The sequence below is a fragment of the Lutra lutra genome, chromosome 11 (assembly GCF_902655055.1).
Source record: "Lutra lutra chromosome 11, mLutLut1.2, whole genome shotgun sequence".
NCBI lineage: Eukaryota > Metazoa > Chordata > Mammalia > Carnivora > Mustelidae > Lutra > Lutra lutra.
The window spans coordinates 103,656,104-103,682,735 of NC_062288.1; the positions used below are offsets into that span (position 1 = coordinate 103,656,104).

Below are 26,632 nucleotides of genomic sequence, written 5' to 3' on the forward strand. Positions count from 1 at the left end.
ATTTTGGTATTTTCAACTGTACTGTTACCTTATTATCATAACGGTCAGTTAAGGGAATGAAGAAGAAAAATGCAAATAAAGAAAGGTGCTTCAGTGAGATCCCAAATTGGGTTTTTTTTTTCCTTTTATTGATGCCTGCAGGTGTCTTCAAAAACATTACCCAGTCAACCTACCTACTGCCAGTGTGGTTATTTGCTTCTACAATGAGGAATTTAACGCCTTGTTTCGGACCATGTCCAGTGTCATAAACCTCACTCCGCAGTACCTCCTTGAAGAAATCGTTTTGGTAGATGACATGAGCAACTTTGGTAAGACAGAATGCCATCTTCCTATGTCGTGGGCTCTGAAGCAGTGCGGTCTCTGACGGCTGGTGTGTGACTTTACCCTTTCTAGACATTTTCCACTTGGCGGGTGTCAAGGCAGATGCTGTGGGCACACCGGTGGGGATGTAAGTGCTGGTCCCTGTCCTGTGGTGTGGGGCTCACGGGTGGTGAGCGCTTCCATGAGGTGACTAAATGTAGGGGCAACATAAGACCAACCTGGTCTTCAGGGATCACGGAGGACATTCAGGAAGAAGGGACAGCTCCGCTGAGGTCTGAGGTGCCCAGATGGAGAGTGTTCTAGGCAGAGGCCATAGCACCATAAAGGCCCAGAGGCCAGAGGTAATGTGGTGAGTTGGGAATAGTTCTGTACTTATGTAGTGCGTGTGTGTGTGTGTGTGTGTGTAGCATTGGGGGAGGGGGTGGACATAAAACCAGAGCTATAACAAGACCACACGGCTTGTGAAGGGCACTGTTGGAATTTTCTGTGAAGTGGAGTGCTGTGACGGTCTTAATGCAGGGGAGTGACATGACCCAAGTCCTCCTCGGGAAATAATTCTTTTTTTTTTTTAAGATTTTATTTATTTATTTGACAGAGAGATCACAAGTAGGCAGAGAGGCAGGCAGAGAGAGAGGGGGGAAGCAGGCACCCTGCTGAGCAGAGAGCCCGACACGGGACTTGATCCCAGGACCCTGAGATCATGACCTGAGCCGAAGGCAGAGGCTTAACCCGCTGAGCCACCCAGGCGCCCCACAAAGAATTCTTTTTTTAAAAAGTTTTTTTAATACTCCATATTGTATATGGACCACATCTTCCTTATCCATTCGTCCGTTGAAGGGCATCTTGGTTCTTTCCACAGTTTGGCGACCGTGGCCATTGCTGCTATAAACACTGGGGTACAGATGGCCCTTCTTTTCACTACATCTGTATCTTTGGGGGAAATACCCAGTAGTGCAATGGCAGGGTCACAGGGAAGCTCTATTTTTAATTTCTTGAGGAATCTCCACACTGTTCTCCAAAGTGGCTGCACCACCTTGCATTCCCACCAACAGTGTAAGAGGGTTCCCCTTTCTCCACATCCTCTCCAACACATGTTGTTTCCTGTCTTGCTAATTTTGGCCATTCTAACTGGTGTAAGGTGGTATCTCAATGTGGTTTTAATTTGAATCTCCCTGATGGCTAGTGATGATAAACATTTTTTCATGTGTCTGATAGCCATTTGTATGTCTTCATTGGAGAAGTGTCTGTTCATGTCTTCTGCCCATTTTTTTATATGATTGTCTGTTTTGTGTGTGTTGAGTTTGAGGAGTTCTTTATAGATCCTGAATATCAACCTTTTGTCTGTACTGTCATTTGCAAATGAGTATTATGCCTCCATCGGAAAGGATGAATACCCAACTTTTGTAGCAACATGGACGGGACTGGAAGAGATTATGCTGAGTGAAATAAGTCAAGCAGAGAGAGTCAATTATCATATGGTTTCACTTATTTGTGGAGCATAACAAATAGCATGGAGGACAAGGGGAGTTAGAGAGGAGAAGGGAGTTGAGGGAAATTGGAAGGGGAGGTGAACCATGAGAGACTATGGACTCTGAAAAACATCTGAGGGTTTTGAAGGGGCGGGGGGTGGGAGGTTGGGGGAACCAGGTGGTGGGTATTAGAGAGGGCACGGATTGCATGGAGCACTGGGTGTGGTGCAAAAACAATGAATACTGTTACACTGAAAATAAATTTAAAAAAATTTTTAAAAAATTAAAAAACAATAAATAAAAATATTTTACTGGTTAAAAAAAAAGTTTTGTTTTTTTTTTTAAAGATTTTATTTATTTATTTGACAGAGAGAGATCACAAGCAGGCAGAGAGGCAGGCAGAGAGACAGGCAGAGAGACAGGAGGAAGCAGGCTCCCTGCTGAGCAGAGACCCCGATGCGGGACTCGATCCCAGGACTCTGAGATCATGACCTGAGCCGAAGGCAGCGGCTTAACCCGCTGAGCCACCCAGGCGCCCCCCAAAAAAAAGTTTTTAAAAAATATTTATTTATTTGAGAGAGAGAGAGAGAAGAGGGGAGGGGCCGGGGAGAGGAAGACAGAAACGTGAGCAGACTCCACCCTGAGCCGGAATAGGACCTGATCCCATGACCCTAAACCAAGATGAGGCCTGAGCCGAAACCAAGACTCAGAGGCTCAACCTCCTGCAGCAGCCGGGCGGCCCTCCTGAGAGAATTCTCGTTGCACCCCCAGAAGCCCAGTGCGTGTTCCTCCCTGCCCGCTGGCTGGAAGGAGTTGTGATACTAGCACAAGATCTGATTGAAGGCACTTGGCCTTTGAAATGAGTCATCTGTTTTATAACCGAATTATAAACCTGAGGCAAGCCAAGAGGACCCAGATGAATGAAAACTTCTTGGAGTCTGCAGATGCCTGTGGGGTCCATTCCCCACGGAAGCAATATGTCAGTACAGGAGAGATATCCTGCCTGAAATTTAACCTAATCCGCTGTGAATCTGACCCATGGCGGGCTGGGAAAGGAAGAGGAGGGACAGAAGGAAGGTGAATCGGCAGGGGTAGAAAAGAGGCTGTCCCGGGAGATTCACCAGTGGGGAAGTGACTCTAGGTGTGTCAGATAGAAGGTGGAAAAAACTGCTCAAGCTAATGTCGGCCGCATGTAGGTGGCCAGGCACTACCGTTTATGACATTATTTCTCCGGGAGCCATTGTTTGTTTCTACTGTTGTGCGCAGGAGGTGAGATGCAGAGACGGTCAGATTCCTAACCTGATCAGTTGCACTGAGACCCACATCTGGCCGCATGCTGGGCGGGGGACGGGGTGGGAGGGGATCTTCTGCGAGACTGGAGTTCTGACCGCTCACCTAGAAGGACAAGGGTCCTGCTGTGGACATACAGTTCCAAGATGGCCATGGGACAGCTCCCCAAGCCTTTCAGAACGATGTCATGATGGGACACCTGGGTGGCTCAGTCGGTTAAGCATCTGCCTTCGGCTCTGGTCATGATCCCAGGGTCCTGGGATCGAGTCCCACATTGGGCTCCCTGTTCAGTAGGAAGCCTGCTTCTCCTCCCCCTGCCTGCTGCTCCCTGTTTGTGCTTTTTCTCTCTGTCAAATAAATAAATAAAATCTTTAAAAATAAAAGAAAGAAAAAAAAAGGACCACGCCATGAGTTCAGAGGCGCACCCAGTGACCGCTCAGAAACTTTGGCCCCAGGGGAATCACCACCAGTGCCCAGCATCTGGCTGCTGCTGGACCAGATGTGCCCACTTCTCCTCCTCCCTCCGGGCTTGCCTAGGATGTGGTTTCACCTGCTGCACCAAGGAGGCTACTGTCTGACCCATTCAGATGCTCAAACATACCCAAGAAACCCTAACCCTTACCCCCTACCCCCACCCCCGCTCACTCTGCTACTGTGGGTGGTCCTCCCCGGGGACAGAGCTGAGACACTTTGCACAGCTGAAAGCGAGAAAGTCGGGTTGCTCGGGAGCGCCACAGCTCAGGCTTTTTTGATTAAAATTTCAACAGTGGTTTATCAAAATAGAGGTATTTCATTAGAAACACAGAAGGATGTGTGTAGAGTATCTCAATGCCGAGTATCTTTCTCTTCCTCATGTAGGGTGAAGTGGTTTGTTTTTTTTTTTTAAGATTTCATTTATTTATCAGAGAGAGGGAGAGAGAGAAAGAGGAAGCATGAGAAGGGAGAAGGTCAGAGTGAGAAGCAGACTCCACATGAAGTTGGGACCCCGATGCGGGACTCGATCCCAGGACTCCAGGATCATGACCTGAGCCAAAGGCAGTCACTTAACCCACTGAACCACCCAGGCACCCAGGGTGAAGTTTTTAAAATTAGAACTTCTGTGGAAGAACATGGCTTTTAGGAATTAGTCGAAATTGTGATAAGTTGTTTTATTCTTTGTAGTTGTAGTTTATACATTGTCAAGAGTTGAGTTTTGTTTTGTTTCATTTGTTTTTCCCAGATGATTTGAAAGAGAAACTAGACCATCACCTGGAAATTTTTCGGGGAAAGATTAAATTCATAAGAAACAAGCGGAGAGAGGGGCTGATCCGATCGAGGCTGATGGGAGCTGCTCGTGCTTCAGGTATGAGCCTTTCATTCATTTGGGACTTGACCCGTTACCTGCGTGCCGGAGCCCTTCCTGCCCGAACAGGACCTCGTGGGCCCCTGCAAGTCTCCACTGGCATGAACAGAAGACCGGAAGTGCCCTTCAGCCAGAGGAATCTTGGACTCTGAAAGTACCCATTCTGCTCCAAAATGTCGATTCGTTAGTTCGGAAGGCAGGTATATTTTTTTGCAGGGGCCATAATGTCAGCCCCCGTCACTGGACGGGTTCCCCCAGATACGGACTGAGACGGAGCTGCCCAGGCAGCCAGCAGAGCAACACTGCTTGAGGACAGCGGGGGCCATGGTGCAGCGGCCCGTCCCGTGGGAAACCCCGAGGCTAAGTGCTCCGGTGGGCTGTGCGGCTCTCCAAAGCTCAGGTGGGCTAGTGGGGAGCTCCAGAGCACAGATCGCCCAGGAGAGGGGTCCAGCTCAGGCTTTCCACCCCCAACACACATGCACACATGCACACACATACACACACACTCAGAGTATGCTTGTCATTAGCTACGAGTCCCCGGGGATGCTGGGGGACCTTGGTGTGACTACTGCAGCAGATCCCAAAACCTGGGAAACTGTCAGGCCGGGTCCCCTGAAGGGAGTCTGAGCTGAGAGGCAGTGGCATCACTCCCATCCCTGTCTCTGTGGTCACGTGGCCTCCTCCCTGTGTCCATGTCTCCCTTGGGTCAAGGGCCCCCCGATACTCCAGCAGGACCTCACCATTATGAATTCCATCTGCAACAATCCTATTTCCAAATACAGTCCCCTTCTCAGGTACTGGGGGTTAGGACTTGAATATATCTTTTGTGGGGGGACACAAATCAACACATAAAACGACCATAGAGTTTTGGGTGTTTTTGTTTTGTTTTGTTTTTTTGTTTTTTTTTTTAAAGATTTTATTTATTTATTTGACAGAGAGACAGAGAGAGGTCACAAGTAAGCAGAGAGGCAGGCAGAGAGAGGGAAGCAGGCTCCCTGCTGAGCAGAGAGCCCGATGCAGGCCTCGATCCCAGGACCCTGAGATCATGACCTGAGCCGAAGGCAGAGGCTTAACCCACTGAGCCACCCAGACGCCCCTGTTTTGTTTTTTAAAGAGAAAGTCTTATTCATTTTTTATTTTTAAAAATGTCAAAGCCACAGAACGCTTACATAAACCCTCCCCTAGATTTATAGGATGCTGATATCTGACAATACACACAGTCACTCTCCTCTGCCATCCCTCCCCCCTACACATGCAACACACACACACACACACACACACACACACACACACACACACACACATTGCCTCTATGTCTAAAAGTAAGATCAGCTTATACTTTTCTTTTTTGTTAACTGTTTTCCTATACTTTGCTTTACTAGACTTTTAGGATGAATTGTATGGTGTTCCCCTGCCCCCGTCCTTTTCTTTTTGCTGAATATCTAGTAAAACAGATTATCTGTGTTTGGAAAATTACATAAAATTGTCCTATTAACCTGTCAAGGCACTGGTATCTTTTCTGGTTTCCTCTCTAATCCAGGTATTTTTTGAGGAGTGGGTTTTAAAGTTTTCAAACATCAGTAATTGCTCATCACTAGCTTAATTCCTATTGTGGTTGGAATTTGTGGACTGTTCTGTGGAGACTTGTTTGTCTTCAAGCTGGGTCAATTTTTCAAGACTTCTATGTGTTTTTAAAAAGAATACATTGTATCTTTTTGGTTGTAGGTTCCATATATGTCTAATTTTGTTTTTCAAATATTCTGTATTCTCATCCATCTAATTTGACTCGGCCCATCCATATCCAGTGGATTATACTACAATCTTCAACTATGATTCTTGATCTGTCCATCCGCTTCTGGCAGTTTCGTCGGGCTTGCTATGTGCCCATCTGTCCATATTGGCCCGCCCCACCCGGGGACGAGGACGTGCTCCCGGCTTCGAAGCCGTGGGGTCCTGTGGGGTGGGCAGCAGCTCGTGAGCCCTCATTAATGTATTCACGTGTTCACTCCTCTATTCAAGGGTTTATCCAGCACCTACTATGGGCTATCCGGGCACATTTATTCTTTTTTCTTCATTTGTATCAACTCTATTGAGATACGCTTCACCCTCCTGAACAGGGAGATGGGTTGTTGTGTGACGTTAACACGTGTGCACGTGTGTAGACCGGTCTCTCCTGGAGGAAGTAGCATTTGCCCTATTGCCAAGTGACTCTGCGGAGGGGGACTGCAGTTCTGTCCCCAGCTGTCACTCACACTTCATCCCCCCTCTCTCTACCCCGGATGACCTTCTTGCAGCTCCTCGGACACACCGAGCGCACTCCTATCTCAGAGCCTCGGCGCATCATGTCTCCCCGCTGGAATTTTCTCCGTGTGTCTTCATGACCTGCTGCATCACTTTGCTCAGTTCTCTGTTCCAATGCTTCTTGATCAGAGAGGCCTTTCCAAGCCACCCGGTGTGAGATAGCAGACCCCCGCTTCTCTCCATCATCCTTACTCTGAAGCTTTCTCTTCCTGATGTTTGTTGCCTCCGCCATCTGTCTGGGTTGGCAGTGCTGCCCACAGGATGACAGAAATTGCCCATAAACCACAGGAGCTGAGATGGAGCACTGTGAACTCCGGGTTGTGGCCCCGGGAATGAAGGGAGATGACTGGGATGGGGGAGAGCAGTCCACTGGGAGAATCAGAAGGCGGGCTTTTCGCAAACAAGAAGGAGAAAGGAGAAAGCCATCATCAGATGAACCTAAAGGGAAGGAGGTATTCCGCCAGCCGCACCCCGACCCCCCGGCTGCAGGGGAGCAGAGCCGGTCTGGTTTGGAAGCAGCCTTGGGTAAGTAGGAAATGCCAGTGTTGCCCTGGATCCAAGGATTCATGCTGCCTGGGGGGAAGGAGGAGCTTCCTATCAGCAAGGTAGATGGGGGCCAACAGCCTCTTCTAGGGAGGGTCAGGGTTTACTTTTTTTTTTAAGATTTTATTTATTTATTTGACAGAGAGAGACACAGTGAGAGAGGGAACACAAGCAGGGGGTGTGGGAGAGGGAGAAGCAGGCTTCCCACCAAGCAGGGAGCCCAATGCGGGGCTTGATCCTAAGACCCCGGGATCATGACCTGGGCTGAAGGTAGATGCTTAACGACCAAGCCATGCAGGCGCCCTGGGTCAGGGCTTACATAAGGTAAGAAAGCTGTTAAGAGAATTTTGTGGAAAAAAATTAGTGTAGAGAAAGTCACTTTACATGAGGACCTTTGGAAAGGGTAAGAGGGTCATCCACTGTGGAAGGAAGGTGTTGGGGGAGCAAAGGCAGCGTGGCCTTGGAGGTGAGGACGCAGGAGAGTATCTTGCACAGAACCGGTTTGGACAGTCAATGGGTGGCCAGGAAGGCAGAGATGAGCTGTGGGTTTCCGCTGATACCCTACAGCAGAGGGTTCAAACCTAGCGTGGTGCTGAGAGCGGGCATGTTGCCTTGTGTTCAACAGAAGGAGGACCTGTGTCGTCTAGGATGGTAGACGGAATAGTGCCCTCCCCAGGAGGTTTCCTAATCCCCAGAACCTGCTAATGGGCCTTATGTGGCCCACATGATTAAAAGGAAAGCCCTGAAGAGTTCTGTTATTTGATTGGGCTAAACTATTCTTCCATTCCGCTGCTGGGTCACATTGAGGTTATTTCTACTTGGGGCTCTTACCAATGCACAAATCCTTGGGTCCCTGTCTCTGGGCAGATAGGCGCGGCATGGCCACGGAGAGTATGTCTGGAAGTGAAATTGCTCGGGTCCGGAGTGCGCGGATGCACTGATGTACGAGGTGATGGCAGACTAGTGATAGTCAGAAAGAGAATATTCCAGTAACCCCGAAGGGTCTGTACCATACCAACTGTACGGATGAACACATGTCGTTGTGAGGGGGCCAAAGAAGCTAAATGCAAAAGAATAAAGTTGGAAAATCAGCAGGACTAAGCTATAATATTGTTATGTATGCATGATTAGATGAAAAATAAAAAACAACAACAACCAGGAAGTTATTGCCATAAACCTTTGGTTATAGCAGAGTGTATGGGTGGTGGTAGGAGTCGGGGAGCATAAAATCCTAGGATGCTAACCAGGTGCTACATTTTGATTACATGGTACTTACATGTGTGTTTACTTTCCGATACATCATTGAGCCCTACATTTATCTTTTTTTTTTAAGATTTTATTTATTTATGTATTTGACAGAGAGAGAGAGAGATCACAAGTAGGCAAAGAGGCAGGCAGAGAGAGAGGAGGAAGCAGGCTCCCCGCTGAGCAGAGAGCCCGATGTGGGGCTCGATCCCAGGACCCTGAGATCATGACCTGAGCCGAAGGCAGCGGCTTAACCCACTGAGCCCCCAGGTGCCCCCATTTGTTGACTTTTAAAATCGGCCCCACCCTGAGAGAGGAGGAAGTGCCCCAGCAAGGCTCTCCACAGGGAAGGTGGAGTGAGCAGTCCTTGGTACATCCCACAGGCTCTCTGGGAGGAAGGCAGGGAAGGGTCCTTATCAGGCGATTTGAGTTCACACCCCTCCTCTAGGCCTGCGGAGAAGTTGGCTTAATCTGGCAAGATGCCAATCTGGGATTAGATGGGATCCAGGTGAATTCTGTCTAACAGGCTATCTCTGTGAACATGAGAGAGCATTCTCCTTCCTCTAACCGAGAACAACGGATGCAGAAAAAAACGCTCCATTTCCTGGCAGTGAACTTGAGGTTCCCACGGAATCTTCCTGCAAGCATAGGACTCCGCCAAGAGGACTTCCATGCCGCGTTGTTCTGTTATGATGTGTAAATTACCCCCGTAAAACGCTTTGATGAGTGTAAAACCAGTAGAGTTTGTTGGTGGGAGGTCCAGGGTAGCTTGTGCCCTTAGGCTTCACGGTGTAAATTAGAATCAGGAAAAGCTCGACATTGCATCTGGAACAATTTTAAATTCTTTTGCAACTTAAGGTGCTATGCTTATGGTCTTCCTGGGTCATTAAAATTGTTAAAAGTTGAAGTATTAAAATTTTTAAATGCCAAGGGTACATACACTGCATACGATAAACAAGACAGAGGTCAGAATGGAAAGAAGGGCCTTTCTGTCGTTGCTCCCGTGGTGGTGTAGTTATTTGGGAGATAGTGAGTTATTTGGGAAGATGTCTAATCTTCATCTCATACCATAATCCAAATAAAGTCCAGCTTTAGCATTCATTTTAGCTTTTATTTTATTTTTTTTAAAGATTTTATTTATTTTATTTGACAGACAGAGATTACAAGTAGGCAGAGAGAGAGAGGAGGAAGCAGGCTCCCTGCTGAACAGAGAGTCTGATGCGGGGCTCGATCCCAGGACCCTGGGATCATGACCTGAGCCGAAGGCAGAGGCTTTAACCCACTGAGCCACCCAGCTGCCCCTCATTTTAGCTTTTAAAACTAAATCATTAAATTAATAAAAGAATTTTAAAATTACAGAAAGAAAACTGAGATCAATACTCACCTGTTCAATGAATAACAAAATTTCAAAGCTTTAAACCTGAGGGAAAGGACAGAGCTGACTACCAAAACAGTAAACCTGTTGTGAACAAAAAAATGATAAAATTAAATAACAATAGACTAGGGGAATTAGTACAACGTCCATGGAAAAAATTAATATTCTCAGTATGTAAAGTGTGTCTACAAAGCCATTAGAAAAAAAAAAAAAGAAAGAAACCCCAGCGTTCCAACACCAGAATGGGCATAGGATATAAACATTTTATTTACAAATGGCTAATGGCCTAAAAATAGTTCAACCTCACTAGTTATACTTTTAAAAAGATGTTTTGTTTTTTTAAAGTGAGCTACAGTTGGCATCCAACATTGTATTCATGTCAGGTATACGACATAATGATGTGATATGTGTATGTATTTTGGAACAATGGCCACATTAACCCTAGTTAGCATTCCTTACCTCCCATAGTTACTTTTTTTTTCTTGTGATGTGAGAACTTTTAAGATTTGTTCTCTTCGCAATCTTCAAATATACAATGCAGAATTGTTAACTATAGTCACCGAGTTGTACATTACATCCCAGGACTTATTCATCTTATAACATCTGAACCTGTTGACCATCTTCCCCCACCTCACCCACCCCCGCACTCTGGCAACCATCAGTCTGTTCTCTGACCCTCAGAGTTCAGGGTCTTTTGTAGATTCCACATATAAGTAAGATCATATGGTATTCCTCTTTCTCTGACTTACTTCACTTAGCTTAATGCCTTCACAGTCCATCCATGTCACAAGTGGCAGGATTTCCTTCTTTTTTCCAGCTGATGCAATAATAATACCCCGTCGTGTACATCCCTTCATCTGTCGGTGGACACTCAGGGCTGTTTCTACATCTCGGCTATTGTAAATAACGCTGCAGTGAATGGAGTCCAGGTGACTCCTCAGGATCGCAGTTTCATTTCCTTCTGTATACCCACAAGTGCAATCGCTCGATTAGTTCCATTTTATCATTTTTTGAGGAAAGTCCATAGTATTTTCTGTAGTGGGCTGCGCCAGTTTACATCCCTACAAACAGCACAAGGGTTGTTTTCTCCATATCCTCGCCAGCACTTCTTAGTTCTTGTCCTTTTAACAATAGATATTCTACCGGGTGTGAAGTAGTATCATAACTGTGGTTTTGATTCATGGTCCCCTGATGATGAGTGATGTTGAGCCCGTTTTCATGTATCCCCCCTAGCTGGGGGGGAGGGGCGGAGGGACAATGAGCCGTTTTGCAGGCAGTCGCCCAAGTTTGGGTTGTAACACTGGACTGGACATCCTCATGGCTGAACTGAGACAGTGTTTCCAACTTAAAGGAACTGTGAGACTTTCAATGAACCAAAGAGTAACCTGGGAAGTCTTGCACCAGCTCGGGTTTGTAACCAAGGGCAGGGAAAGGACCAGTCCTCCCTGTGGATTAAAAGGAACAGAATAGGGGTGCCTGGGCGGCTCAGTGGGTTAAGCCTCTGCCTTCAGCTCAGGTCATGATCTCAGGGTCCTGAGATTGAGTCCCACATTGGGCTCCCTACTCAGCGGGGAGCCTGCACCCCCCCGCCGCCTGCCTCTCTGCCTGCTTGTGATCTCTCTCTCTCTCTCTCTCTTTCTGTCAAATAAATAAATAAAATCTTAAAAAAAAAAAGGAACAGAATACAGTGGCTCTTCTGAAGACTCCTGCTTATTCAAGGAGTCAGTAGAATACATGTGAGCTTGTGGTGCTATTTTGGGTGTGTCGGTAAGGAACCGGTGAGCTGAGGGGTGCCCGGATGGCTCAGTTGTTAAGCATCTACCTTCAGCTCATGTCAGGATCCCCGGGACCTGGGATCGAGCCCCGCATCGGCTCCCTGTTCGGCAGGAACCTGTTCTTCCTCTCCTGCTTCTCCTGCTTGTGTTCCCTCTTTTGCCATCTCTCTCTGTGTCAAATAAATAAAATCTTTAAAAAAAGAAAGAAAAGAAAAGAAACCAGTGGGCTGAGGGATCAAGTTTCTGTCACTTTTAATGATTTAAAATATCAGGGCACCTGGGTGGCTCCGTGGGTTAAGCCTCTGCCTTCAGCTCAGGTCATGATCTCAGGGTCCTGGGATTGAGCCCCGCATCAGGCTCTCTGCTGGGTGGGGAGCCTGCTTCCCTCTCTCTCTCTGCCTGCCTCTCTGCCTACTTGTGATTTCTGTCAAATAAATAAATAAAATCTTTTTTAAAAAATGATTTAAAATACCAAGTGAATCGCACATAAGAATATTTGTAATTGAGTTAAAAAGTAGAGGATGTACTCTTTCTTTCCTAAGGATGTTTGTGGATTTTTTGAGATAATTCACCTGTAATTCACCCATTAATGTATGCAATGCAGTGTTTTTTACTATATTCACGGGGTTATGGAACCATCACCATGACCTAGTTTTAGAATGGTTTTTTGCACTACAAAGAAACTGAATTGCCTCTCCTCCCATTCCTCTTCCCCTCCACCAAATCCTCCAAAACCATTAATCTACCTTCTATACATTAATTTTTTTTTACCTACTCTAGGCACTTCATTTAATGGAATTATATCCTATATGGTCTCTTGTGACTGGTTCCTTTCATTTAGCGTGATGTTTCCATGTCATAGCATGGGTCAGTATTTCATTCCCTCTTGTTGCCAAATAATGTCCCATTATGTGGATGTTTCCCATTTTGTTTATCCATTCATCCATTCATGGGCACTTGAGTTACGCCTCTTTTACTCTTAGGAAGAATATTGCTATGAGCATTCACGTACAAGACTTTGTATAAACCTAAGTTTTCTTTCTTTGCGGTATTTGTGTACCCATTGTGTAGAATGTTGGGCTGTATGGCAACTGTATGCTTAGCTTCTGAAGAACTACTACATAATGTTTGGAAGAGACTGCAACATTTTACATTGCTGTCAGCAATGGACAAGGGTTCCAATTCCTCCGCAATTTCATTAACATCTGTGATTGGCTGCCTTTCTGATTATAGCCGTCCTAGTGGATATGAAATATTATCTCACTATGATTTTGTTAGCATTTTCCTAATGATTAAAGATGTTGAGCACCTTTTCATATGCTTCTCAGCCATTTGTATATCTTCTTTGGGGAAACGTCTTTTCAAAGCCTTTGCCCATTTTTTTTTTTTTAAGTAGTCCCCACTCCTACCATGGAGCCCAACATGGGGCTTGAACTCACAACCCTGATCATAACCTGAGCCCAAATAAAGAGTAGGATGTTTCACTGACTGAGCCACCCAGATGCCCCTCCTTTGCCCATTTTTTAAGTTAGGTTATCTTTTGTTATTATTATCGAGTTGTAAGAGTTCCTTACATATTCTGGATACAAGTCCTTTATCAAATGTGTGATTTTCAAATAATTTCTCCCATTTTGTGGATTTTTTTTTTCAACTTTATGGTGTCTGCTTAAAAACAAAAAGTTTTTAATTTTTGTGAAGTCTTATTTATTTTTCCTTTTGTCACTTGTATTTTTGGTGTCACATCTAAGAAATCATCTAACCTGAGGTCAGCATATGCTTCTGTTTTCTTCTAAGAGTTTTATAGTTTTAGTTCTGACATTTTAAGTCTGATTCATTTGACTTAGTTTTTGTGTTTGCCATGAGGGGGCCCAACTTCATTCTTTTTCTTCTCTTCTCTTCTCTTCTCTTCTCTTCTCTTCTCTTCTCTTCTCTTCTCTTCTCTTAAGCAGGCTCCATGCCCAGTGTGGAGCCCAGCACAGGGCTTGAACTCATGACCCTGAGATCAAGACCTGAGATGAAATCAAAAGTCAGACGCTTAACCAACTGAGCCACCCCTCTTTTTCATGTGGATACCCAGATGTGTTGGGACCATTCACTGAAGAGATTAATTCTTTCCCCCATTGAACTGGCTGGGCAGCCTTGTCAAATGTCAACTAACCACAAATGTTTGGTTTCTTTCTAACTCTCAATTCTATCCCTTTGATCTCTTCCTTATCCCTATGCCAGTGTCATACTGTTTTATTATTACAGCTTTGTAGTAAGTTTTAAAATCCAGAAGTCCTTCAACTTTGTTCTTTTTCAAGATCATTTTAGCTAATGTGGGTTCTTTGCCTTTCCGTATGAATTTTAGGATCAGTTTCTTCAAAAGAACCAGGTGCAATTTTGATAAGAATTATACTAAATCTATAGATCACTTTGGAGATTAGACAACATTAAGTCTTCTGATCAACCGTGGAATGTTTCTCATACCTTCCTATGATTTTATCCAAACTCTGCACCTGAATTTTGAGGTCCCTTCCAATTTGAGCCCATTAAGGTACTTTAACAGCATGTAGTCTTCATTTTGGCCATGCCGATTTCCCCCATGTTCTCTAAGCAGACGTTCATTAAACTTGAACTCAAGAGCAAAAATACTTAGCATAATTGTTTTTAATTAAAGCCCAACTCAGTTACACCTGCTTCTTCAGAATCTTCCCCAAACCATTCTCTCACCCACAATTCACCAGCTTCTTCTGAACATTGATGGCACATCATGGTACATGACATGGTACCTAATAAAGTTATGTGTTTCCAGTCCCCACTCACCCCCAGTGAATCTGGAAGCACTTGAAAAGCCAAACACAGTGAGCGCTTAACAAAGACTCCTTGCACTGAACTTTGATTTGGGCTGTCAGCTGTCTTAGCCATACGCACTAACATAACCTGTTCTTGCTTCCTTAGGGGATGTGCTGGTGTTCCTGGATAGCCACTGTGAGGTGAATCATGTGTGGCTGCAGCCCTTGCTGCATGCCATTGCCAAGGACCCCAGAATGGTGGTGTGTCCTCTGATAGATCCCATCGACCACGAAACCCTAGAGTACAGGCCCTCTCCGGCGGTAAGGGGTGCTTTCAACTGGCATCTGGAATTTAAATGGGATAACGTTTTCTCTTATGAGATGGATGGACCAGAAGGATCCACTAGACCCATCCGGTAGGACATTTCTTCAGGTTATGGGAATATGTATTGGGATCTAGGGAAAAAATAGATTTCAGAGATGGTTCTTTCAATTTCTTGGGCTTAATGAGAACTCTTTTGTTGTTTATCTTGTTTCTAAAAGTCTATAATAATAGAATTTGGTAGGTTTTTAGTTTCTTTGATTGGAAATGAGAATCTCAGTCCAGTTAAGAACACTGCCATGGACAGTGTCCCTCTGGTTTCAGGTGTCTGTCTTTAGAATGTGGACTTGGTTCTCAGGAGGAAATTGCATGTGGTCAAGGAACAAAATTCTAGTACTGTGGATAGCCCAGAAAAGGTAGAAGTCCCGGCTAAATTCATATATAAAACATTTATCTAAGTGCTTTCATCTATAATTTTATAGATATGAATACAATTTTCCTATTATTATTTCCTATTATTATTATTCCTATTATTTCAATTATTAGTCTTGGAAAATGTATTTCTAAATGAGAACAATTTGATGTTGTGACTTTTAACTTCATCTGTGAGGCTATTTCTGAAGAGACTTCCTCCAGCCTCCCCCCCCCCCCCCGCCCCAACATTTACTGATAACTGATGCCCGGCTCCACCTGTTCCTCTACTACCAACCTCTGTGTTATACAAATTACGCAAGTAAATTTTCTAACACTGTAGCCTAGCAAGTCCTTGATCTTTGTCTCTATTTTAGTTTAACTAGAGCTCTGGGAACTTGTGCAAGTTACTTAACCTCCCTGCACCTTATTTCCTTATGTGGGAAGTCTGGAGGTTAATCATACTTCACAGTGTTGTTGTGAGAATGACTTAGTATATATCAAAGCTTAGAACAGTATCTGTCCATGGTAAGTACTACATCAGTGTTTATCATTGTTAGCTATTATTATTCCTATAGCCATGTCCTGGACCTTTCATCTTCTAAATTACTGGATATCTGTCTCTTGGGCCACGGCCCAAGATGTTCCTAGTTTTTCCCTGCTATGCCCTACTCACACCTGCCCACCTACTCACTGGACATCATCAGGATCTCCAGTTCTTTGATTTCTGTTTCTCCCCCTCATGGTTTCTTTCTTCTCTCTTTTTAAAGATTTTATTTACTTGAGAGAGCGAGCGAGCACAAGCAGGGGGAGCAGCAGCAGGAGAGGGAGAAGCGGGCTCCTCGTTGGGCAAGGAGCCCAATGTGGGGTCCATCCCAGGACCCTGAGATCATGACCCGAGCTGAAGGCAGATGCTCAACTGAATTGAGCCCCCCAGGCGCCCCAATGATTTCATTCTTCTTCTGTGGCTTTTCTTGCGAGGACCTCCAGCCTGCCGCAGCAACCTTGCGAACCTCCAAGTCTGATCAAGTTCACCTTCTGCTTTCTTTGTTCCTTTAAAAGATGTGAGCCGATGCTTCAATGCATAGATGATCTCCAGCCTCATGCTGGTCTGCCATCTCTTTATGCACTCATTCCCTGCCCAGTCAGTATTCCAAATCTTTATTACTTCCCTTGGTCCCAGTAACTGCCCCTGCCCTGAGCCCCTTACTCCTGGGACACAGCCTGGCCTCCAGATTCAAGGATGAGATAAACATTAAGAACCGGAAGGAGTAACTGGGAGATTATTTAGTACTTTATGCTGGAACCATATTGGAGTACTATGAGCCATGAAGCCTGACTACACCTGTGGTCTGCCACTGCCTACTCTAATTCAGTGATTAACCAGCTCCAGGGGACTCAGCATTTGTGATGACTCTCATAGGACATCTCTCCATCTCTCTGCCTGTCCCCATGGTCTAGGCCCTTACTGTCCTGGGTTTGGCCTCTACACTGTAAGGGACAAGCTGGCCTGCAGTCTCCACTCCCTCATGCCAGTTTCTCTGTTGCTACATTAGTTTTCTTAAAACCCTTCTTTGGAGATGTGACCAAATGTCTTTGTTTTTAGAGCAATAGAGCACTTCATACACCTTCCAGTGTATAACTCATTTTTGCTCTGCTCCAACCACCACTTGTTAGCTGTTCAGGACTGCTGTGTACAGCTGTATAGGCTGTGTACTGCACATCTCCAGGAGGCCCTGTTCACAAAGATTATTGGTGGTTGGCATCCCCGGAGTTGTGCAATAAGGCAGTCCCCTGCTGGGCCAGTTGCCTCTCTCAGCTTCACTATCTTCATCTGTAAAATGATGATAATAAAATGCATACCCTCGAGATTATCGAAGAGATTAAATGGGCCAATGCTTGTAAAGAACATAACCCAGTGCTGCGGGGTTGGGGTAGGAATAAGGTGGTTGGGTGATGGACACTGGGGGAGGGTATGTGCTATGGTGAGTGCTGTGAAATGTGTAAGCCTGATGATGCACAGACCTGTACCCCTGGGGCAAATAATACATTATATGTTAATAAAAATAATTTTTAAAAAAGAAACATAACCTAAGGGCTGACACAGGGGAGGTGATCAGTATCAACGGTTGCTATTTTACTGTTCCAGACTTCAGAATGAGTGGGGTAGGGAGGGGCAGAGGGAGAGGGAGAGAATCCCGAGCTGATTACAGGGAGCCTTACACAGGGCTCGATCTCATGACCCTGGGATCATGACCTGAGCTGAAATCAAGAGCTAGGTGCTTAACCGAATGAGCCACCTAGGCGTCCCCCAGACTTCAGAATGAAAAAGAGTAAAGATACACTTCATTTAAACAACATTAAATATGTAAAAATCATGATTTACTCAAAAATTTTTTAAAAAGCATCAACATTTGGAGTTCATCTCAAAATGAACTTATTTAATTAAAATGAAGTTACTTTCAGTAAAAGTAGTTGCAGTATTCTATTTACAAAAAGATTGACATAATTTTATAGTATTTCCCTGTATCACATATCAGGTATGCTTTAGGCTCTAAAAATTTCAATAGGAAAACTACTCCTGGTATTTGCTCAGTAGTAACATTTTTGGAATTTGAATACACTATGAGTATAGATATAATTACACATGCTTTTGAAAATGATTTGACATTATATTAATATACATTAAAATTAATACATTAATATACATTAAAAATCTTATAAATGTTATTCTTCAATGCAATAATTCCACTTCTTGAAACACTTCCCTAAGGAGTTAATGAGAAGTAAGTACAGAGACATCTATCACAGCGACATTTATATTAGTTAAAAAATAAAAACAACATAAATGTTCATAGTGAAATGGTTAAAAAGTATAATCATACTTTGTAGAATATTACCTAAAGTTTTTTGAAAGCTAATTACTATAAAAGGAAAATTCTCACAATGTGCTAAATAAAAAATCAAGCCATAAAAAGCTTAGCATGATACCAATCATTTATAGAATATATATCATACATGATACATGTGTTATAACGTACAGTTCACCTTGAACAACACAGGAGTTAGACACACTGACCACCCCGTGCAGTCAAAACTCTGAATGTAGCTTTTGACGCCCCAATTCCCTAACGACTAAGAGCCTAGTGTTGACTGAAAGCCTTACTGATACCATAGACAGTTGATACCTCATATATCGTATGCTCCGTGCATTATACACTGTATATCCTGGGTATATACTGTATATATCCCTTGAACTCCAGATCAGTACAATCTCCAGGTCTTCCGTCTAACCACCCCCACCGCATCTGCTCGCTCCCATCTCCTTTGCCGATTCCTCGATCCCTGTCTTCTCTCCAACCTCAGTTCTTGATCCTCTTCTCCGCCTCCCCACTCTCAGGAAGTGCTTCTTGCCTATCTTAAGCTGAGGACTCCCAGAGTTCTGTCTCCAGCCCCGCTGCTTGCCCAGTGCCAGACTCTTCCCTCCAACTGCCTACTGGCATCTCCACTTGAATGCTGACTCGACACCTCAAACATGTCCCCAGCTGAATCTTTCCACCAAAATCTACCCCCACCCCCTAGCATCCCCATCTCGGTGCACGGCAACTCTACCTTCCAGGTACCCAGGCCAAAATGCTGGGGTTGGCCTTCACTCTTCTCTTCCTCCTCCACCCACATCCCACTCGTAAGCAAATCTGCTGGTTCCATCTTCAAAATACATCAGGAGTTGGATCACATCTCATTCACCGCTGGACGCTTATCCACAATCCCATCCTCTTCCTCCAAGACCACGGTGACACTGGGGTCCCTCTTTCCACCCTTGCCCCCGTACGAGCTGGGGCCTTGACCTGTTGATTCACTAATTTATCTCAAACACATCATAGGTGTTTAATACCTACTTTTTAAAAAAATGAATGAGTAGATGAACATGTAATCTTTTTCAAACTACTTACTTTGGTGTTATTGGGTCCTGCTATTGGTGGACCAAAAAAAGATGCTTTGTAACATTGTGTTTTCCCAAAAGTAAATGTAACACACTTAATGTGCTTGGAAAGGGGGATTTGTAAACTCTAATCCCCAATTCAATATTTGTCCCCAGGGGAAACTCACATTCTAAAGATGATGTTCCCTCTCAAGAAGAAGACAACATTTAGAATATGTCACTATACAATTCGTTGAGAGCTAAGTAAAACTTACTGCGGGGGCGCCTGGGTGGCAGAGTTGAAGTGTGGGACTCTTGGTTTTGCTTAGGCCGTGTTCTCCTAAATATATATTAACAATTTTTGTATCAGTATAGTGCTATTTTCTAGTTTTTATGTTAGTGCTAATATTCAGTATAATTTTGGCAAAAAATCCAGAATGACTGAGTCTGTGATTTAATACTTATGTGTCCTTTTTAGGTCGCCTGCAATGGCTGGAGGAATTTTTGCTATAAATAGGCATTATTTTAACGAGATTGGACAGTACGACAGAGACATGAAACTCTCAGGAGCAGAAAATTTGGAACTTTCATTAAGGGTAATTCAGACTTGGCTTTTTAAATCATTACCTTTGTTCAGAGAGAGCAAACACTGACTTCAGACTTATGCCCAGTTTTCCTGCCTGCGCATCGGGTACCATTCCCACATCCCGTGAAACAAATGACCTATGGGACTCCTCACTGAGTATGACAATAGTTAGTAAAATGCCAGCTTTTATTACCTTATGTTTTGTTCTTTCTAATATATGGCATATCACATTAATGTTTTTATTTATTTGTGGAAGCTCTTCTTTATTACGCTGATTGTCTTGGTGGTTGTGGTGTAGTGAAAATAACATTAGGCAGTAGGGGACTTGGGTGCCACTAACTCTGCGGGCTATCTCAGGCCTCAGTTTCCCCATCTGCAAATTGAGAAGACTTGGTAGGGGGTGTCTAGGTTGTCTCTCAACCCTTGAATCCCAGGATACTTGCTACAACATGAGTGGAACTTGAAAACATTACAGTGGGTGAAGGAAGTCAGACACAAAAGCCCACATATTTATATGAATAAGTCCTCTCCTAGGAAATGTGCAAACTAAGTAAATTCATAGAAACAGAATGTAGATTAGTGGTTGCCAGAAGCTTGAGGAAAGAGAATGAGTGCTGATGGGTGCCAGGGCTATTTCTGGAAGTGGTGAGAATGTTCCAGAATGAGATAGAAGTGCTGGTTGGACAAGCTCGTGAAAATACCCAGAGTCACTGAACCGTACACTGCAAAAGGGTAAATTTCTTGTAGACTGTGAATTATATCTCAAATCTAAAAGCAATCGCTTCTCGGCCTTTTGGCTAAGATCAAGTGTAGTATCTGTTCTTATCAGTTCAAATCTAAAAGCAGATTTGACTTTTAAATAGTCCCATGATATTAGATCACTAGTCATTAGGCATCAGAATGGGTCCCAGCTCTGTTGCTAACTTGCTGTAAGATTGTGGAGCAGCCATTAGTTTTTCTTTTTCTTTTTTTTTTTTTTAAAGATTTTATTTATTATTTATTTTGACAGAGAGAGATCACAAGCAGGCAGAGAGGCAGGTAGAGAGAGAGGAGGAAGCAGGCTCCCTGCTGAGCAGAGAGCCCGATGTGGGGCTCGATCCCAGGACCCTGAGATCATGACCTGAGCCGAAGGCAGCGGCTTAACCCACTGAGCCACCCAGGCGCCCCGCCATTAGTTTTTCTAATTCCCTACTTTCTCACCTGGTAAATAGGAACAAATATAAACGCCATTCTCAGAATTTTGTGGAGATTCTTGCATTTTGGAGGGTTTTTAAATTTTTATTTAAATTGCAGGATCGTTAACACAGTGTTGTATTAGTTTCAGTTGTACAATATAGGGATTCAGCAATTCCAGACCTCACCTGGTGCTCATCAGAACAAGTGCCCTCCTTAATTTCCATCACCTGTCCCCCCCCCGTGACCATCAGTATATTCCCTAGAGTTAAGAGTCTGTTTCCTAGTTTTTCTCTCTCTCCCTCCCTCTCTCTCTCTCTCTCTTTTCCTTTAGTCATTTGTTCTGTTTCTTAAATTACAAATTTGTGAAGATTTAGTGAAATAATTGGGGTAGAGAAGAAAGTACGAAGTAGATAGGCCGGGAGAGAGTCTAAAGAAAATACAAAGGTGCCATTCAGATGTTTATTTTGTGTTTATCATAGGTAAGTTTTGGTTTTTGACTAAATTCTTTTTAAAAAATTTTTATTTTTTAAATTTCTTTTCAGTGTTCCAGAATTCATTGTTTATGCACCACACCCTGTGCTCCATGCAATCTGTGCCCTCCTTAATACCCACTGCCAGCCTCATGTAACCCCCCCACCCTTCTCCCCTCCAAAACCCTCAGTTGTTTCTCAGAGTCCACAGTCTCTCATGGTTCATCTCCCCCTCCGATTTCCCTCAACTCCCTTCTCCTCTCCATCTCCCCATGTCCTCTATGTTATTCCCTATGCTCCACTAATAAGTGAAACCATATGTAATTGACTTTCTCTGCTTGATTTATTTCACTCAGCACAATCTCCTCCAGTCCTGTCCATGTTGATACAAAAGTTGGGTATTCCTCCTTTCTGATGGCTGAGTAATATTTCATTGTATATATGGACCACATCTTCTTTTTAATTTCTTTTCAGTGTTCCAGAATACATTGTTTATGCACCACACCCAGTGCTCCATGCAATACGTGCCCTCCTTAATACCCACCACCAGGTTCACCCAACCTTCCATCCCCCGCCCCTGCAAAACCCTCAGATTATTTTTCAGAGTCCACAGTCTCTCATGGCTCATCTCCCCCTCCAATTTCCCTCAACTTTCTTCTCCTCTCCATCTCCCCATGTCCTCCATGTTATTTGTTATGCTCCAAAATAAGTGAAACCATATGTAATTGACTTTCTCTGCTTGACTTATTTCACTCAGCATAATCTCCTCCAGTCCCGTCCATGTTGCTACAAAAGTTGGGTATTCATCCTTTCTGACGGAGGCATAATACTCCATAGTATATATGGACCACATCTTCCTTATCCTTTCGTCATTGAAGGGCATCTTGGTTCTTTGCACAGTTTGGCGACTGTGGCCATTGCTGTTATGAACGTTGGGGTATAGATGGCCCTTCTTTTCACTACATGTGTATCTTTGGGGTAAATACCCAGTAGTGCAATGGCAGGGTCATAGGGAAGCTCTATTTTTGATTTCTTAAGGAATCTCCACCCTGTTTTCCAAAGTGGCCGCACCAACTTGCATTCCCACCAACAGTGTAAGAGGGCTCCCCTTTCTCCACATCCTCTCCAACACATGTTGTTTCCTGCCTTGTTAATTTTGGCCATTCTAACTGGTGTAAGGTGGTATCTCAATGTGGCTTTGATTTGAATCTCCCTGATGGCTAGTGATGATGAAGATTTTTCCATGCCATTTGTATGTCTTCTTTGGAGAAGTGTCTGCTCATGTCTTCTGCCCACTTTTTGATGTGATTATCTGTTTTGTGTGTGTTGAGTTTGAGGAGTTCTTTATAGATCTTGGGTATCAGCCCTTTGTCTGTAGTGTCATTTGCAAATATCTTCTCCCATTCCGTGGGGTTGCCTCTTTGTTTTGTTGACTGTTTCCTTTGCTGTGCAGAAGCTTTTGATCTTGATGAAGTCCCAAAAGTTCATTTTCACTTTTGTTTCCTTTGCCTTTGGAGACATATCTAGAAAGAAGTTGCTGTGGGTTTTTTACTAAATTCCAATAGATTTTTTATCATGGTCAATTTGGAGCACCTGGCTGGCTCTCTCAAAAGAGCCTGCGACTCTTGATCTCAGGGTTGTGAGTTCGAGCCCCACGTTGGGTGTAGAGGTGTCTTAAATAAATAAAACTTAAAATAAATAATGGTCACTTTGAAATGTGCATACAAATCTGGATTGTGAATTCACCATTATTATCCTTAATTTTTTTCTCACTTTTCTCTGCCTGTTTGTTTCTTCCTGGCAGACACAGTCTGGTGCAGAGAAAGCAGTTTAATCAATGACTAAGTTCAAATCTTGGTTGAGCTTTAGCTTCCTTGCAGGTAAAATGAAAAAACAGGGTCCATATTACAATGCAGTAAACAGATACTTTCTGGAAGGTGCTTAATACGGGAGAGCTGTAATGATTCTATGTTGCCTTCTGTTCTTACACTCTGCGGTCGTCCGCAGAGACCAGCCTCTGAATGCACATATTATCTTAGTGGGTATTAAATTGTTTGCTGTATTTGCTTTTTGTGTTTTATTTTTCTGATTTTTTTTCTTTGCTGCTGTTGTTATGTTTTGGATTTGGCCTCCCTCTTCCTCTTGGCTTGTTACTTTGTTCACTCGCTCAAAGTTCTCTTAAGCACAGACTTCTTTCATAGTGCTTCAGTACGTTATTGCGAATATAAAAATATCTGGAACAGTATCTTTTTCCTTTTAAGGCCCTGTTTGGCAGTACATGGGAAGTGTGTTGTTTTCATTGCTTCTCCCCGCCCCCATCATGTGTTCCCTTCTGATCCCAGCATTATTTTATAATGTTCATGTCTTTGGTACTTTTCATTGTTTGGCTGATGATTCCTTGTTTTATTGTATGGCTCTCTGTGAATATGGTGTATGGCATATTAGGTCCCCTTTTCAGGACCTGATATCTTAATGAGCACATTCTTGTGTCTCAAGAACATCAATTTTGTGAATAACATATGCATATTTGAAGAGGGAGAGTATTCCTTTTTCTGGTTCTATATTCCCTCCAGATAGCAAATAACAGTTAACATATCATTCAAATGTATTAATTTTCCTTGCTTCCATATTCTCAACTACTCCATTCCTAATGGCCCCTTCATATTTTTTTAAGTATGTGTGGGTCTCTCTCTTCATAAACATGTAAATTAATAAATAGGAGGCGTACTCTCTTGACACTGGCTGCAGTCTCTAACCAAGATAAGTAACCCTGTGTTTCCGGAGAGAAGATCACAGACACCTGTACATATGTCTTCATTTCTCAGTGCTCATTCCAATAAATCAACATCCTGGTGGTCTCGGCACCCTGGGACAGCATTCCGGGAACTGTCATTAGTTTAATACTGATGTCCCTAATGGATGGCTTTTATTCTTCTGTATCCTGGAGGTCACTGCAACATTTGATTCTGTCTGCCAGTTTTTTCCAGACATTTCCTTGGAGTTTAGAACATTGCTCCTGGTTCCTCTTCCACAGCTCTGTTCTGTATCTGTAGGAGTATCTTCTGTGCATCCCAGAAGCGTGGGTGTCCCTGAGACTGGTGCTCTTGTCAGCTGTCCCTTCTTACTCCGTGTGCTCCTTGTGGCTCATGGCTGACCTCAGCTGTTTTACACCTGTGAAGCCACAATTGGTGGTTAATACAGTGTGATATTTCCTTACACGGTGGGGAAGAACTTCAACTCTGAGCTGACTGAATATTGCCCACAGGGGCTGTCTATGACCCAGCAACTAAAGGGACTGTGCTTGGCAGGACAGGGGCGTGGGACCTGTTGCCGCATATCTGTTCTGATTGGCCTGGGTCTGTCACACCTTGCTGATATTTTTCAGGGCACCCCTGCATCAACTCCCATGGCTCTCACTAACACCTGGGTGGTGACAGTACCCCAGTCTACCCTTGTTTGAGGTGAAGACGCTGTCAAGAGTTCTCATTAGATCCAGTGTAGCTTTCATGAGGAGCACCCGCTGTTTTGGGCTCTGCCACACTCCGGGCATTCAGAAGAAGGCGCAGCCTGCATCCATCCATCCATCCATCCATCCATCCATCCATCCATCCATCCTTCCATTCACTCACTCACCAATACCGAGAGCCTGTTACATGCAAAGTGCTGTGCTAGTACTAAATTCAGTGGCGCACAGAGCAAATACGGCTCATGAGAGCATGAAGCTCCACGTGCTGAAGTGGAGAGAGGTGATTAGTTATTTATGTTTGATAGACACAATGAAGGAGACATACAGAGCACTACGAGATCAGATGAAAGGGGAATCCAGCCTGTGTTGGGGGAGCCATGTGTCTTCGGTGGCTTCCCTGCAGAAATGGCATTTTGAGGGCGCCTGGGTGGCTCAGTGGTTAAAGCCTCTGCCTTCGGCTCAGGTCATGATCTCAGGGTCCTGGGATCGAGTCCCGCATCGGGCTCTCTGCTCGGCAGGGAGCCTGCCTCCTCCTCCTGTCTCTCTCTGCCTGCCTCTCTGCCTACTTGTGATCTGTCTGTCAAAAAAAAAAAAAAAAGAAAGAAAAAGAAATGGCATTTTGAAGTTACGGGGTAAAGGATAAAGATGCATTTCATTTATTGGACGAGGTCTTATGTATATGACATGCGCTGCTCCGGGATCTAACAGGTGTTAACTTATTTAAAGTTCCTGACAAGCCTGCGAGCTACATGCGTGATGTCCTACTTAGAGTGGAGGAGCTGGAGCGCAGAGTGCTGTAGTAACTTGCCTTGACTCAGGGAACTCGTAGGTGTCTGCTCCAGACCTGTGTGTCCTGCTTGGTACTGTCTACTCAACTTCAGGTCTGGAGACCTCGCCAGCTTGGTTCTATTCTGTCTCTAAGTCATTTCTCTCTGGAAGCCTCCAGAGCTCTGAATTGTCTTAGTTGCCCTGCTGTGCTCACTCTGGAGAGGGGATGGAAGCTACGGCTTCACCCACAGCCTCAGGAGGCTTCTCCTAACCCAGGCTGAAGATCCACACTTCCATTTCCTGGTGGAGGGCAGGCTGGCCTCCAGCAGCCCCCAACAACCTGCATGGCTTGGCGCTCCATCCTGGAGGCCCCAGATATGGGCAAGGTGCCCTGCTTCAGCCCCAGAGCCCTGCCGTATCCTCTGAGCATCACCTGCCTCACTATGGGATGGGACCTCTTAGATATTGAAGCTAGCTTAGCTGCCGCCCAAGGTGGCCACACCTCTTTGGATGCTTCGATTAGAAAGCAAACTGTGTGCTGGCGATAGAGAAAGGGCGGACCACATTCTTAGAGTCTGCATAAGGGGGGGGGGGTCGTGCTCCTTGGCAGCCCGCTGCTCTCTGACCACGGCTTACCATGGGTCACCATTGCTCCGAATTGCCTCCTCTCTTGGGTTGCCCCAAGACCCTCTTTCTCTTCTCCATCCTCTGAGTAACCTTATCCACACCACCCTTGAATGACTACAGGCTGATGACGTAGTTCTAGCTCCTTCCCAGGTCTTTCTGTGCCATCATCTTGTACATCTAATGGCATGTAGGTGATTGTCCTGTAGGTTGAATATCCCATGGGTATCCTAAACCCAACATTTCGAAAATGGAGCTCTTTCTACCCCCTCAAACCCATGCCTTCTCCTTTGTTCTTTTCCTCTTTGGATGGATGATATGCTGCCCTCCTCCTGCCTGCAGCTGTCCATCCCCTGTCCCCCCAGAGTACCTTCTTGGTCTCCACTCTCCCTTTCATGCCTCTCTTTCTCCCACCAGGTATGGTTAGATCTAGGTCTAAGTCATCACTCACC

General features: G+C 44.6%; 1 protein-coding gene and 1 pseudogene across 8 annotated transcripts in view; both read left to right on the top strand.

The window, feature by feature from the left end:
• GALNTL5 (polypeptide N-acetylgalactosaminyltransferase like 5) overlaps positions 1-26,632 on the top strand; it is a 55,809-nt gene that overhangs the window by 20,859 nt on the left and 8,318 nt on the right. For 7 of the 8 annotated variants that reach the window (XM_047694430.1, XM_047694431.1, XM_047694428.1 and 4 more), the window contains 5 exons: positions 142-308; positions 4,300-4,422; positions 12,442-12,528; positions 14,602-14,851; positions 19,569-19,686. In XM_047694430.1, coding sequence (XP_047550386.1) covers positions 142-308; positions 4,300-4,422; positions 12,442-12,528; positions 14,602-14,851; positions 19,569-19,686 — 745 coding nt within the window. The remainder of the gene's footprint in view (positions 1-141; positions 309-4,299; positions 4,423-12,441; positions 12,529-14,601; positions 14,852-19,568; positions 19,687-26,632) is intronic. The other variant, XM_047694429.1, reaches the window with a different exon arrangement.
• LOC125081566 (uncharacterized) lies at positions 20,454-20,566 on the top strand (annotated as a pseudogene).